At 42.1% G+C, this 13,070-nt stretch overlaps 1 protein-coding gene across 5 annotated transcripts in view; it reads left to right on the top strand.

Annotated features, from left to right (window-relative positions):
- tanc2a (tetratricopeptide repeat, ankyrin repeat and coiled-coil containing 2a) overlaps positions 1 to 13,070 on the top strand; it is a 67,349-nt gene that overhangs the window by 43,254 nt on the left and 11,025 nt on the right. For 4 of the 5 annotated variants that reach the window (XM_037793057.1, XM_037793056.1, XM_037793054.1 and 1 more), the window contains 13 exons: positions 1,165 to 1,290; positions 1,386 to 1,652; positions 4,792 to 4,931; positions 5,507 to 5,738; positions 5,827 to 5,999; positions 6,389 to 6,469; positions 6,556 to 6,756; positions 8,423 to 8,557; positions 9,690 to 9,886; positions 9,980 to 10,088; positions 11,089 to 11,211; positions 11,288 to 11,425; positions 11,552 to 11,650. In XM_037793057.1, coding sequence (XP_037648985.1) covers positions 1,165 to 1,290; positions 1,386 to 1,652; positions 4,792 to 4,931; positions 5,507 to 5,738; positions 5,827 to 5,999; positions 6,389 to 6,469; positions 6,556 to 6,756; positions 8,423 to 8,557; positions 9,690 to 9,886; positions 9,980 to 10,088; positions 11,089 to 11,211; positions 11,288 to 11,425; positions 11,552 to 11,650 — 2,021 coding nt within the window. The remainder of the gene's footprint in view (positions 1 to 1,164; positions 1,291 to 1,385; positions 1,653 to 4,791; positions 4,932 to 5,506; positions 5,739 to 5,826; positions 6,000 to 6,388; positions 6,470 to 6,555; positions 6,757 to 8,422; positions 8,558 to 9,689; positions 9,887 to 9,979; positions 10,089 to 11,088; positions 11,212 to 11,287; positions 11,426 to 11,551; positions 11,651 to 13,070) is intronic. The other variant, XM_037793055.1, reaches the window with a different exon arrangement.

The raw sequence follows: 13,070 nt of genomic DNA, 5'->3' as shown, positions 1-13,070 counted from the left end.
TTGTGGTTGTATTTAGATATTAGCTTGTTTTATGTGTTCAAGCAGTGGTTCCTACAGGTTGTGGATTTATTTGTTGTGGTTGACCCCTGGGCGCTGTGAAGCAGTGAGATCAGCAAATCGCAAGTTAAAGCTCCAGTAGGCAGTATATTTTTGGCATCATTGGGCAAAAATTCTATAATAACCTTTCAGCATATTGTAATTCAAGTGTTCTGAGAGATAACTAGACTTCTGCTCCTCCTCATGGCTCTGTTTTCAGGCTTTAGAACATCTAGCCTGTGACAGGAGACTTTGACCAATCACAGGTCAGAGAGGGTTCCTATTGGCTGTGCTCCGGTCATGTGACCAGAACTTGGCGTTCCTTCACCAGATTTCACAATGGCGGCGGCGTCCCAAACTTTCTCATTTTACAGCTAAATCGTGCACTACAAGATGATTCTGAAAACATCTGAGGAGAGAAATAGGCATTAACGTTACAGAATATTGATTCATATTTGATCAGCGCTGCCTAGTTTGACTGTTTGGTCGGAGTTCGCGAGTGATTGACAGCCAGCTCTCATAGACAGCAGCTGGACAGCAGACCTCAGATCAGCTCTTACTACTTGTTTTCCTCCGGTCTGTGAAATCTTGCAGATGTCGTTAGGAGTACCGGAGGACACAGAGGAACATTATTTTTTCCAGGTTACCTGTTTCATGTACTACTGTCACGATACAGCAACCGTTTTATAAAAATAACTTTTTTTGATCATATTTGCCCCAATCTCTGCTACTTCAGCTTTAAGCACCATTTAGGACAATTTGTCGACAACATGATGTTGCCTGGCAACCAGCAGGGAATCCTGGAATTCACCGCAACCCCTTTAAAACCACAACTTGTAATTTTTCATTTGAACAGAGCCAGGCTAGCTGTTTCCCCCTGTTTCCAGTCTTTGTGCTAAGCTAAGCTATCTATCTCTCTCGGCTGTAGCTTCCCATTTATCGTACAGACATGAGAGTGGTATTGATCTTCTCATCCAACTCTCACCAAGAAAGCTACCGTAATAAGCATATTTAAGTTATATGCATTTGCATAAAGCAGCATATTTGTCCACTCCCATGTTGATAAGAGTATTATATTTGACAAATCTCCCTTTAAGGTACATTTTGAACATCATTCTCTCTCTCTAGCCACTAGTTCCGCCCACCTTGAAGATCTAGCCTATCTGGATGAGCAGCAGAGACACGTCCCTTCAAGGACGTCCCTCAGAATGCCCAGACAGAATTCTGGGAGTCGTAGTCAACAGGACCACAGAGGTGAACACATACAAATGCAAAAATTAACTTTCAAACATACCATACAAACAGTATTATAATACTCCTTCTCTCCTCCTTCCCCTCTTCTCCTGCAGTTCGTTTCACTCCCTCTCTCAACCTGAAGCCCCTCCACTTCGAGGTTCCTGGTCTCTCGTCTGATTGGCTGTTCACCGGCAGGGAGTGGCTCTTCCAGGAAGTGGACGCTTGTCTTCGCAGTGGCGACGCGTCGACCAGTCGGGGCGTGGTGATTATCGGCAACATGGGCTTCGGCAAGACGGCTATCATCGCCCGTCTGGTGGCGCTCAGTTGTCACGGAAATCGCATGTCGCCAACCGCTACCGGCAACCAGACCATGCCTAAACGTAAGCAGAAAAAGACATAACATGTAGTGTTATTAGGGATGCTAATTTTGAAAAACGTTCTAACGGATAACCGACCCTCATTAACCGATTATTAACCGTTAACCGACAAGATTAGTGCCTCGCATGCAGCAGTGCGCCAGCTGCAGTGTGTGAGCACAACAGACAACTGAGTCCCAAGTTCACCTGTACGGGAGCGTTAACTTAGCATGCAGCCACTTTCCCAGTAAAAGTCTCCACCGCACATTTAGTTTAGTTTAGCAGGTTGTCAGCCGTGTGTTTGCCCGGATTAACCATAGTGATTGTCTGACAAACAGTGTGTGTGTTTGTGCTACGTTAGCAGCTTGAGCATTGCCGGAGGCTCCGTGCCCGCTGTAGCTACACACATACACTCTGTCATCACTGCGTGACCACAGCGAGTTTCCGACTGACTATTGTCAGTGGCGTTCTAGCTGTGAACGTAGCTGTAGCAGACAGTGTGTGTACAGTTTATTTGTTGGTGAATAAATGCTACTAAACTACAACTCCTCCGCTCAAGCGAGCTATAGATGGGAGCCAACTTCCTGTATCTGTAACGCCGGCTCCTCCTCTTAAGGTGGGCTCTTAAGGTGGACCAGCTTTTCCCCTTCAAGTGACGAGTTTTTCTCAGTTTTTTAATTAATTATTAACATTTCTTTTAACCGTTTTAACCGATAGCGTTAATCGGTTAAAATGCTTAATGTCGGTTAACGGTTAAACGGATAATTATTAACATCCCTGAGTGTTATACCAATCAAGTTACCTGTTATTAGTAAAAAATGTATCCAAAATTAAATTGCGTAGCACATCTTGTATCCACACCACGTTTTATTCACTGAATCTTGTTTTTACTGGGGTGAGGTGTCTGAGTGTATTTTCAGTTTTTATTTGCAGTCCATTGGTCATGTTACTTATAGATGAACACTATTACCATCATGTTTATGAAGCCTCATTTGAATACACCCCCCACAGCTTGAGAACTACCTTTGAAAGGTGCACCATATTTTTCTTGAGGGGGCCTTTCTGGGGGAGCGTTTCAGACAGAGGGTGAAGACAGACAGGATGAGAACAATAATATGTTTTTTTGAACATTAAATCATATGAACATGTTCTAGCAGAAACCCAAAATACAAGTACGAACCTTGTATCATTTCCAGACCAATCCTGTACTTTGAGAACATCCAGGCCGCCTCTAGCCCTTTTGGTGCCCCAGGTGAAATTCGGATTTGGAGCCACCGCCGCGGCTAACCCTAGCCCCCGTAAACCGCATAACACATCAGACATCACAATGATTTTTGGACAAAAATTATGATTTTTTTATTTTCATAAAAAACTGTTTATTATAATATAAATAAACAATTGGTCCCTGATATTGTTGGCTTAAAATTATTTAGTCAGAGAGTTACAGTGGTGAGAAGTGTATTTCTTTCTTTCTTTCTTTATTTGTTAATTTGTTCCATCAATGCAGAAAATGAGGAAGGGTGCCCACTGGCATTATTTTTTTATAACAACAACCAGCACCCCCCAGAAGGTGGCGCCCTAGGCGACCTGATATATGGTCTATGCCCTAAAGCTGGCCCTGAATAAAGCGTGGTGTACTGGAGAATTAGCGGCATGTTTTAACTTTGGACCTGCATTGAAGCTCACACTGGTGAATAACGAATCACAACCATGCTTAATCTGCTTATGCAAATTATGAGTGAATTCGTAGTACAATGCATTATTCAGATATTATTAGATAATTCACTCTGAACAGATACAAACAGCATTCAGATTTTTGTGCAACTTGACCGCAGAAAAAGGACGAGCTGAAGTTAGGGGACTTTCTCTCAAGTTCATGCAAACAGCCAACTGAGAGAGATTTTCAGATTTTTGTCCATAGCTTTTTCTCCCTTTTTCAGACCAACTTAATTTCCCTCCCATTGAATGGACAACATATATATATTAATTATGCAATATGGCCCAATGAGTTATTATGGCCCATTTTTGTTTGAACTTCCTCCCATTATATATACAACATCCAGTTCATGCAATATTGAACAATTCTGATTGCATTTTCTGATTAAAAACTCCCGTCCTATTTCCACTGTTCTTTACCAGTTACACAGCTTTTATTTACCGTCAGTTTAGACATGTAGAAAATCTGTAAGAATATATGCTCATGTATGTAAAATTAGAAAGAAGAATACAGATTAAAAAGCAGAGTGTTGTTTTAGAAATGTTTTATGATTAGCTTCATTTTATACAGTATACCCAGCACTTGAAGGGGACACAGTAAATTGTTGGCAGGAGCCCAAATCACATGCTTGCCAAAGGACCCCCAGTGAGTTCTTCCAGCCATGAAGACAACCTGAATCATTCTGTTAGAGACAGCTGAGTCATCAGGCAGAACCCAATAAAACTCACAACCAGCAACCAGACTCACGGCTGAGCCAAACACCAGAAAAACACATTATAACATGCAGTGGAAAAAAAATACACCAAAGCAATAGAAATGTGGTTGAGTAAAGAAGGCAGCATCCAGAAGAAAGAGAGGAATGGTTTGTTTTTACTGAGATTTAAAGGTCCCATATCGTGCTCATTTTTAAGGTTCATACTTGTATTTTGTGTTTCTACTAGAACATGTTTACATGCTGTAATGTTCAAAAAAAACTTTATTTTCCTCATAGTCTGCCTGAATATGCCTTTATTTACCCTCTGTCTTAAACGCTCCGTTTTAGTGCATTTCGACGGAATTGCGACAAAATTGCAACAGAATTGCGTTGCTAGGCAACAGCTTGGGTCCATGTGTACTTCCTGTCAGTTGATGACATTCACATACACTGCAACCAGAAATAAGCTGGGACACATTTAGAATGTTTACGTTTAAATCTGTGAAAAGGGTCTAAATATTGTATATTTGTGATATCACAAATGGACAGAAATCCTGACAGCTTATTTCAAATGCAGAGTTTCTGAATACGAGCTGTGTGTATTTCCCTGTGGATTGAGTGTTTCGATACTTTCACAGTATATATATATATAGGATTTAAGACTGCTTTGTAATAAAAAAAAATGGGTTTTAACATTTTAAATGGGACCTTTAAAATATAGAAAAGTTCTGATATTCATGCTCTCACTCCAGCAGGTGTAGAGGCTGCTTCTTTCTCCCATGACTCCCTGGGAAGAGGAGGTGGGGGAGATGAAGGAGGGGGAGGAAGCTGTCCGGGGACTCCAGAGATGAGGAGGAGACAGGAGGAGGCGCTGAGGAGGCTTGCAGGACAGGTAGGATCCCCACTTTGCTTCACGTAGATCTACTGTACAACACAATTGATTACTAGAAAGCAGTTACTGGAAGTACATTAACTCAAGTACATTAACTGGACTTAAGAACTGTTCTGTGTGAAAGTATCCATGACAAAAACATCTGTTCGAAAGAATCTATTGACGTGCAAATTAATCGCACATCCTACCAGGAAGTCACTGCACACAGCCAAGAAATAGTGTGTGCACTTATGCATAACCCCGCATAAAGACACAAATTCGGTTAACTGTTTCCCCCCGCTTCCAGTCCTTGTGCTAAGCTAACCGGCTGCTAACTTCTGCTACATTTTACCGTATGAGAGTGATATTAATCTTCTTATTTAACTCTCGTCAAGGAAGCATATAATAATATTATTATTATAGTATTTTGCAAAATGACAAACTTGTTGTTGGTTAATATGGTTGTTACACAGAATGCTTTTCTACTAATTTGTAAAGCCAAGACAGACACATTTCATCACAAGACATCTCTCCAGCGGAAACTTGAAAGGCTGGTCCAGAAATCCACATCATCATCTTCCTGTCTGTCTTTGCAGGTAGTCTCATATCATTTCTGTCAAGCTGATAACTGTCACACCTGTCTGGTTCCGGAGTTCGTCCACAACATGGCGGCGACGCTGAGCGACGCCCCTCAGTTGTCGGCCTATCGGGAGCTGCTGCACCGGACGCCGCAGCTGCAGAGCACGCTCAGCATGCGCTCCTGCATACAGGATCCGAGCTCTGCCCTCCAGAGAGGAATACTGGAGCCGCTGGACGCTCTCCACAGAGGTACACTGGGGTTGGACTGTACTCTGCTAGCTTCTCTTCTGTAAAGTCAGGGATAGTACTTCATGTGTTCTGTTGGTTTTTTTAACAGAGAGGAAGTTGCACGTGGAGGGGGCGGGGCTTATTATACTTATTGACGGGCTGAACGAGGCAGAGTTCCACCGGCCAGACTACGGCGACACGCTCACTTCCTTCCTGTCCCGCAACGTCCAGAAATTTCCTTCCTGGTTGAAGGTCATTACCACCGTCAGGACTGGTCAGCAGGTATACACTCTCCACACACACACTTCAGGGAACAACTGGTGGATGTTCTGCTAAATTATACATTTATTAAAGCTGCACAGAAGCTCACCACCATCTCTGATCACCAGATTCCCTTCAAAACTCTAACAATGACTGCCTTTTTTAACAGCAAAAATACACCTAACATATGGTGACCAGACGTCCCGGTTTGTCCTGTGTCATTGTTTTTTAACAATAAAACAACTATTAACTAAGTTTAATTAACCATCAATTTACCGTTTATAAATGATTGGTTATTATAAAGTGTTAAAACAAGACCCCTTTCACAGTTCTTGTTTCAACACATTTTCAACGAACCAATGAAGCCGACGAAGCTTAACAAAATCTGTTTCTCTGTTTTTCATCATCAGGACATCACTCGCTCTCTACCTTTTCGCTGCATCTCTCTCGATAAGATGGAGGAGAACGGCGCCATAGACCAGGACCTCCAGGTAACATGCACACAGTCTGTCCGCCTGTCTCTCTATGTACAGTATCTATCTGTTCATTTATACATCGGTCTTGTTTTTTCCCTCAGGGTTACCTGTTGCAGCGTATCCACAGCAGCGCAGAGATCCAGAGCAACGTGTCGCTGAGCAACGGTCGCCTCGACAACACGGCACTGGCCAAGCTGATCGGCCACCTGAAGAGCCTGAGCAAGGGCTCGTACCTCTACCTGAAACTGACCCTGGACCTGATAGAGGGAGGATACCTGGTACTAAAGAGTTCCAGCTTCAAGGTGAGGAAAAGGGTGGAGGGAAGGAGGGAAGAAAGGACGGGTAGAGGTAAAATGACGTTAGTTAGGTTAGTCAGTAATAATAGATAATGACCTACTTTGGATTTTTTTTGGTTATGATACTTACTTTGTTTTTCTTTTTATTAATGAACTAAAAATACCCAAATCTTCGGAAAAAGTGTGCTAGCTCGCTCTGAACATTGTTGTTAGCTGCTAAAAAATTAGGGCTGTCAAAGTTAACGTGATGATAACGCGTTAACACAACTTGTGATTTTTAGGTTGTAGCGGGCTCAGTTGTAAAGCTAGAGTGAAGATACTGTTATCATCTGAAACTAGGAAACCTAAAGAATCCATGGTACCAACCATGTCATACTTACTCTAAATGTTGGCGAGGAAAAACTGGCATGGCCATTTTCAAAGGGCTCCCTTGACCTCTGACCTCCAGATCAGTGAATGTAAATGGGTTCTATGGTTACCCATAGAAGAGTCTCCCCTTTACAGAAATGCACACTTTATGATAATCACATGCAGTTTGGGGCAAGCCAAAGTCAAGTCAGCACACTGACACACTGACAGCTGTTGTTTGCCATGTTATGATTTGAGCATATTTTTTATGCTAAATGCAGTATATACATACATTTGCATAAAGCAGCCTATTTGTCCACTCCCATGTTGATAAGAGTATTAAATACTTGACAAATCTCCCTTTAAGGTACATTTTGAACAGATAAAATATGGGCGATTAATTTGCGATTAATTGCGATTAAGTATTGACAATCATGCGATTAATTGTGATTACAAATTTTAATAGATTGACAGCCCTAAAAAAATCACTATATTTCCTTGCTTACAGTATCGCAATATACCACAATATATTGAATCCTAACCCCTGTACACGTACGTATCCTATCGCCAGATTCTTGCCAACATACAGCCCTACAGTCAGTTAAGCTTTTAAAATAATTTGACAAGTACAGAAAGCAGTTGACCCGTCGTTTGAAGAGTAAGATGTGAAAGCTTTTGCATTATCAGATGAAATTTACTATTGTTTTCAATAGGAGACGATATTATCATCTTTGGTAGGGACATTCTTTATCCCCACATGTATGTCTCTTTTATCGATTGATGATCTGATTGTAGCTCAATATCATTTAAGATATTTAAGACCTTTTTTTGATATTTGGATGAGGGATGTATTTATCTTTTGTCTTTATTTATCACTATTATTACAATTGTTTTTGATATATGTACATGCATGTAGTCACTGAAACTGCTATTTATATATTTACTTTTACTTTTCTCTTTTTACTACTATATGATGTATGATTGTTTACCTGCCTACATGCAGCCTATTGTTCCCTCCCCAATTTTTCCAGCCTATGTTGAATCAGTTCCCAACTAGGGGGAGGCTGTTTAAGAGGATGTGAGTCTCAGATCTGTTTGACTCTGATGAAGATGCAGTTGGCGTCGAAACGTTAGTCTTTAAATAAAGTTTACTGCCTTAAATCCGTGTGCTCCAGTGTGCTTTGGAACTGCTCTCTGAAGTCTCTCCTCATTCCAATGTTTATGTGTAGGTATACAGTTTAATATACAGTGTGTGTGTGTGTGTGTGTGTGTGTGTGTGTGTGTGTGTGTGTGTGTGTGTGTGTGCGCGTGTGTGCGTGTTTAGGTGGTCCCTGTGAGTCTAGCGGAAGTCTACCTGCTGCAGCTCAACATGCGGTTTCCCACCCAGTCGTCTTTCCAGAGAGTTCTGCCACTGCTCAACGTTACCGTGGCGTCGCTGCACCCGCTGACCGACCAGCAGGTACACACCATCACTGTGTCTGTGTGAGCGTGTGTGTGTGTGTGTGCGTGTGTTTGTGTGTGTATTACAATACAAAAGGTTTGACCTTTTCCTCCAGCGCCATCAGGCTGTTAAAGTTTTTATTTTGTTTATGACCAAATCCCTGCATCAGCCTCAGATGTACTTGATGTTTATCGCTAATTAGCAAATGCTAAAACACTAAACATAACATAAGCATGTCAGCATGCTAACGTTAGCATTCAGCTCAAAGCACTGCTGTGCCTAAGTAGAGCCTCACAGAGCTGCTAGCATGACTGTAGACTTTTGGTCATGTTGAAGCTGGTCCGACTCTAAAGCCCCAGACACACCAGGAACATCAGGAGCTCGCGGCGGCTGCGTGAGACACGCGTCGGGCGTTCACACCAGCTGCATTTCAGCTGTGTTTCTGCTGCTGCAGCTGCTGTTGTCAGCAATTTCTTTCTACATAGTTTCCCTTTTAATGACCATTTCATTTCATTATAAATATAATTTATATTTATTTTAGACCAAGAAAGGTTAAGAAACGTGTGGTAATTTGTAAATAATAGTAATAATCCACAATTAAAACTCCGTACTGTATTTATTCATGGAGCTCTCTAAGTCACTGCATGTTCTAAAACATTGTCCGGCACATATTTCAGAATAAAAGCCTCGTGTTAACAAATGAAGGAATTCTGTCCATAGAAAAAACGCTTGAGGGCTTTTATTTTTAAACAAAAGCAGGAAGTGTTGATTTAAAAATAAGTCTTTACTTTTTTTCATCTCCATAACATTTTCTACAGATAGACATCAAAACTATAGTAATTTTGCTGATATGATGTTAATATACAGTCAATAGATCACCTTCACTATCTGTTGCTGCTATGAGACGCGCGCAGCACGCATCAAAAATAGGCGAGACCTCTATTCTTTAGAAGAGACGCAGCTGAGACGCGCGTGTGACGCTGCTCTAACCTGTTAACACGGATGCAGAAATAAAAAACAACAGGTAACGCAGCCGCCAAGCACTCCTGACGTTACTGGTGTGTCCCAGGCTTTAGTCTTGTTGGCATATCTCTGACATATCGAAGATGACATATGAATATGAAATGCGACTGTTCCTCTCCTCCTCCAGCTGTTTGAGGTGGTGAACGCGAGCGCTGTGACCGGAGGAACGCTGCACTGGGGGGAGTTTGTGCACCGTCTGGAGCAGCTCTCCTCTTTCCTGCTGCGGCAGAGCGACGGCAGCCGGATGCTAAACCACGCCTCCTTTAGGGAGTGGCTGATGTGGAGAGAGGAGGGTCAGGACGACAGGTTCCTCTGTGACCCCAGGTATGCTGACGGACGATGAGAGAGTGAGAGCGGGAAAAAGACGGCGGAAGAAAGAGAGTACGTTTTTTCACTGAGCTGTATGTTTGTCTCCAGGAGCGGCCACACTCTCCTGGCCTTCTGGCTCTGCAGACAGGAAGGAAAGTTGAACCGACAAGAGACACTAGAGCTGGGACATCATATCCTGAAGGCTCACATCTACAAGGTTAGCACACACACACACACACACACACACACACACACACACACACACACACACACACAGTCTTCAAATGGCTCACTATAGAGCAGGGGTCTCCAACACGTTGCTCGCGAGCGACAAGTGGTTCGCGACCTGTTTCTGATTCGCTCGCCAAAGGTTCAAAGAATATGTAAAAAATTGGGATAAGACAAAGTCACTAGGTAAACCTAAATTTCTATCCAATCCAATTCACAGACTGATTATTTGCCAATCAGCAGTCAATTAAACGAGTTACGCTGCTGCCAAGTTTGGTTAGGTCAGTGACGCCGTAACATTAGGAGATGTTAGCAGGCTAGCAAGCACACACTTTACTTATTTTTATGCTAAAGTTATGTATTATAAGTTAATGTTACTTATTTTTATGCTAACGCTGCTTATTTTAAGATAACTTTCCTTATTTTAAAGCAGAATTTACGTATTTGTATGATAACTTTACGTATTGTGAGATAACGTGCTTATTTTTATGCTAACGTGACGTATTATAAGATAATGTTGTTTATTTTTATGCTAACGTTACTTATTTCAAGATGTTACTTGTTTTTATGCTAACATTACTTATTCTTATGTTTACGTTACTTATTTTAAGATAACGTTACGTATTTTATTCTGACGTTACGTGTTTTAAGATAATGCTTATTTTTTTGCTAACGCTACTTATATCAAGATAACGTTACTTATTTTAATGCTGAAGTTATTTATTTTTATGCTTACGGTATATTATAAAATAATCTATCACGGTGTTGTAAAGAAAATTGTGAGGTGCCACACTAATTTACCTTTACAACAGCAATTTTTCAAATTGCAAGATTTCCAGCAAGTTGCTTGATGTATTGATACAGAAAATGGTCATATATCTATCTATATATCTATCTATATATAGATAGATATATAGATATATCTATCTATATATACCCGTCTATTTCCTGTCTAAATAATTGTTTCTGTCATCTATTGTCGTCTCCAGGGTCTGAGTAGGAAGCTCGGGGTTTCCTCCTCAGTTCTGCAGGGGCTGTGGCTGTCCTACAGCACGGAGAGCCTGAGCCCTGCTCTCTCATCACTACGCAACCTCTACACCCCCAACATCAAGGTAACATTTTGCACACACACACATCCACACACTTGTGAATACAGGTGGACTGTAACTTTGCCTCCTACCTGTCCAGGTGAGCAGGTTGCTGATTATGGGCGGGGCCGATGTGGATTCCCGTAGTGACGTCCTCAACAACGCCCCCCTGCTGTGTGTCCACTCTCACCTGGGCCACAGTGATGCTGTGGCATTGCTGCTCGACCTTGGAGCTCAGGTAAAAAGGTTTTCAGTCTCTGTGCAACACGTTGACATTTTATGGTAAAAATTGTACAAGGTTGTAATTGGAAGATTGTGCCAATTCACTGCATCCAAACTTGTGGCTTCTGTTTTGTTTTTCAAGGTGGATGCTCGGTCACATGATGGGTTGACTGCACTAGGATTCGCTGCTGCAGCTGGACATCTGGAGATTGTCACCATGCTGAGTCAGCACACAGCTAAGGTAGCACTCTACATGTCTGCCAGCTGGATTCTGTGGCTCTCAAGATGTAAAGCCACTATGTGCAGAATTTGCCAAACGTATGCTTTGGTGCCATCCACAGCTCGAGCTTGGGCGGGGCCGAAAAAAATAATGATTTTGGGACGAATTTGGGACAAGTGTTGAAAGAAAAATACATGTTATATTAGAATGAACGGTGCTGAAAATGATTGCCAACATGCTGCGCTTCTCCCCATGACAAGTACTTCTTGTCCAGCAGCTCTTCCAACTTTAAGATGCGCTAGCTAGCAGGGCCGGTTCTAACTTTTTGTGGGCCCTATGCTATCTTGTTTTTTGACACATAAAAAAAAAATTGTAATTTTAATTTCGCTGCAATGTTAACATCAAAATCAAAACAAACATGTAAATTATAAATTAAAAAAAATAATAAAATTACTTTTTTTAAAGGGACTATTTGTAACTTTCAGAAATGCTTCTTAACAGCGACACCTGTGGCCGTGAAATCAACGAAAGTCAGCGTCGGGCTCGCGCTTGCTCGCTCTCAATATACCTAAACGAGCATCACTCAAAACAGTGAGGCGACACACGTCAGCTAAAACCACAATATCACTCTATATTTCAGCTGCTTGGCAGTAATGTTAGCTGACCAGACGAAGGTCTCTCCATGAACATGATTTAGATCTGATCCTAGTGTTGGCTTTTCCTGCCTAAGTGCAGGCTGAAGCAGCGGGGCTCTGCAGCGTGTCTCCCTGCTCTCTCCGCCCGCAGCCGGCGAGAGGAGACACCGGCACCCTGTCGGTAACGAGAGGGTAACGTTACTAGCTAAGGAGCTCCGTCACACGGAGACACGGGAAACCTCTGTTGGTCTGGAGGAGCTGCAGCATTTTTTTTCTGCACAAACATCCACTGTGCATTCACTAGATATTCTCAGAGCTAAACTAACTCTTCTGCAGTGTGGAGTGAGCGCGCGTTCACGTCTAGAGGTGGAGCGAGCTGAGAATGCGCGCGCTCTCTGAGCAAAGGCAGGCAGGCAGAGTTGGAGAGGCAGCGGCCACATGCGAACACGCATATGTGAGCGCGCATGTGTGACGACCCGCTACATTTATGCGCGTACAAAGTTACAAATAGTCCCTTTAAATAAAAAAATATATATTTTGGATAAATTATAAATTTATAAATAGAAATAAACCACTTTTGATGTTCAATTTAATTTAAAGGTCACTTTGAATGATTAACTAAAGATAATGCAGAAAAACAAAGATATGGGCTGTCCTCATTCATTTCGGGACGGTTCCGGTACGATGGTGATGACCCGGTGCCATCCAGTGGTCGTATCGAGAATGGGGCTGTCTCCAACAGCTTTTCTTCATTCTTTTTTTTATATCTATATCAAGAGATCAGTTAGCAGAGATATGGACATTTC

The sequence above is a fragment of the Sebastes umbrosus genome, chromosome 14 (genome assembly GCF_015220745.1).
Source record: "Sebastes umbrosus isolate fSebUmb1 chromosome 14, fSebUmb1.pri, whole genome shotgun sequence".
Classification (NCBI taxonomy): domain Eukaryota; kingdom Metazoa; phylum Chordata; class Actinopteri; order Perciformes; family Sebastidae; genus Sebastes; species Sebastes umbrosus.
This window is presented reverse-complemented; position numbering and strand designations above follow the sequence as displayed.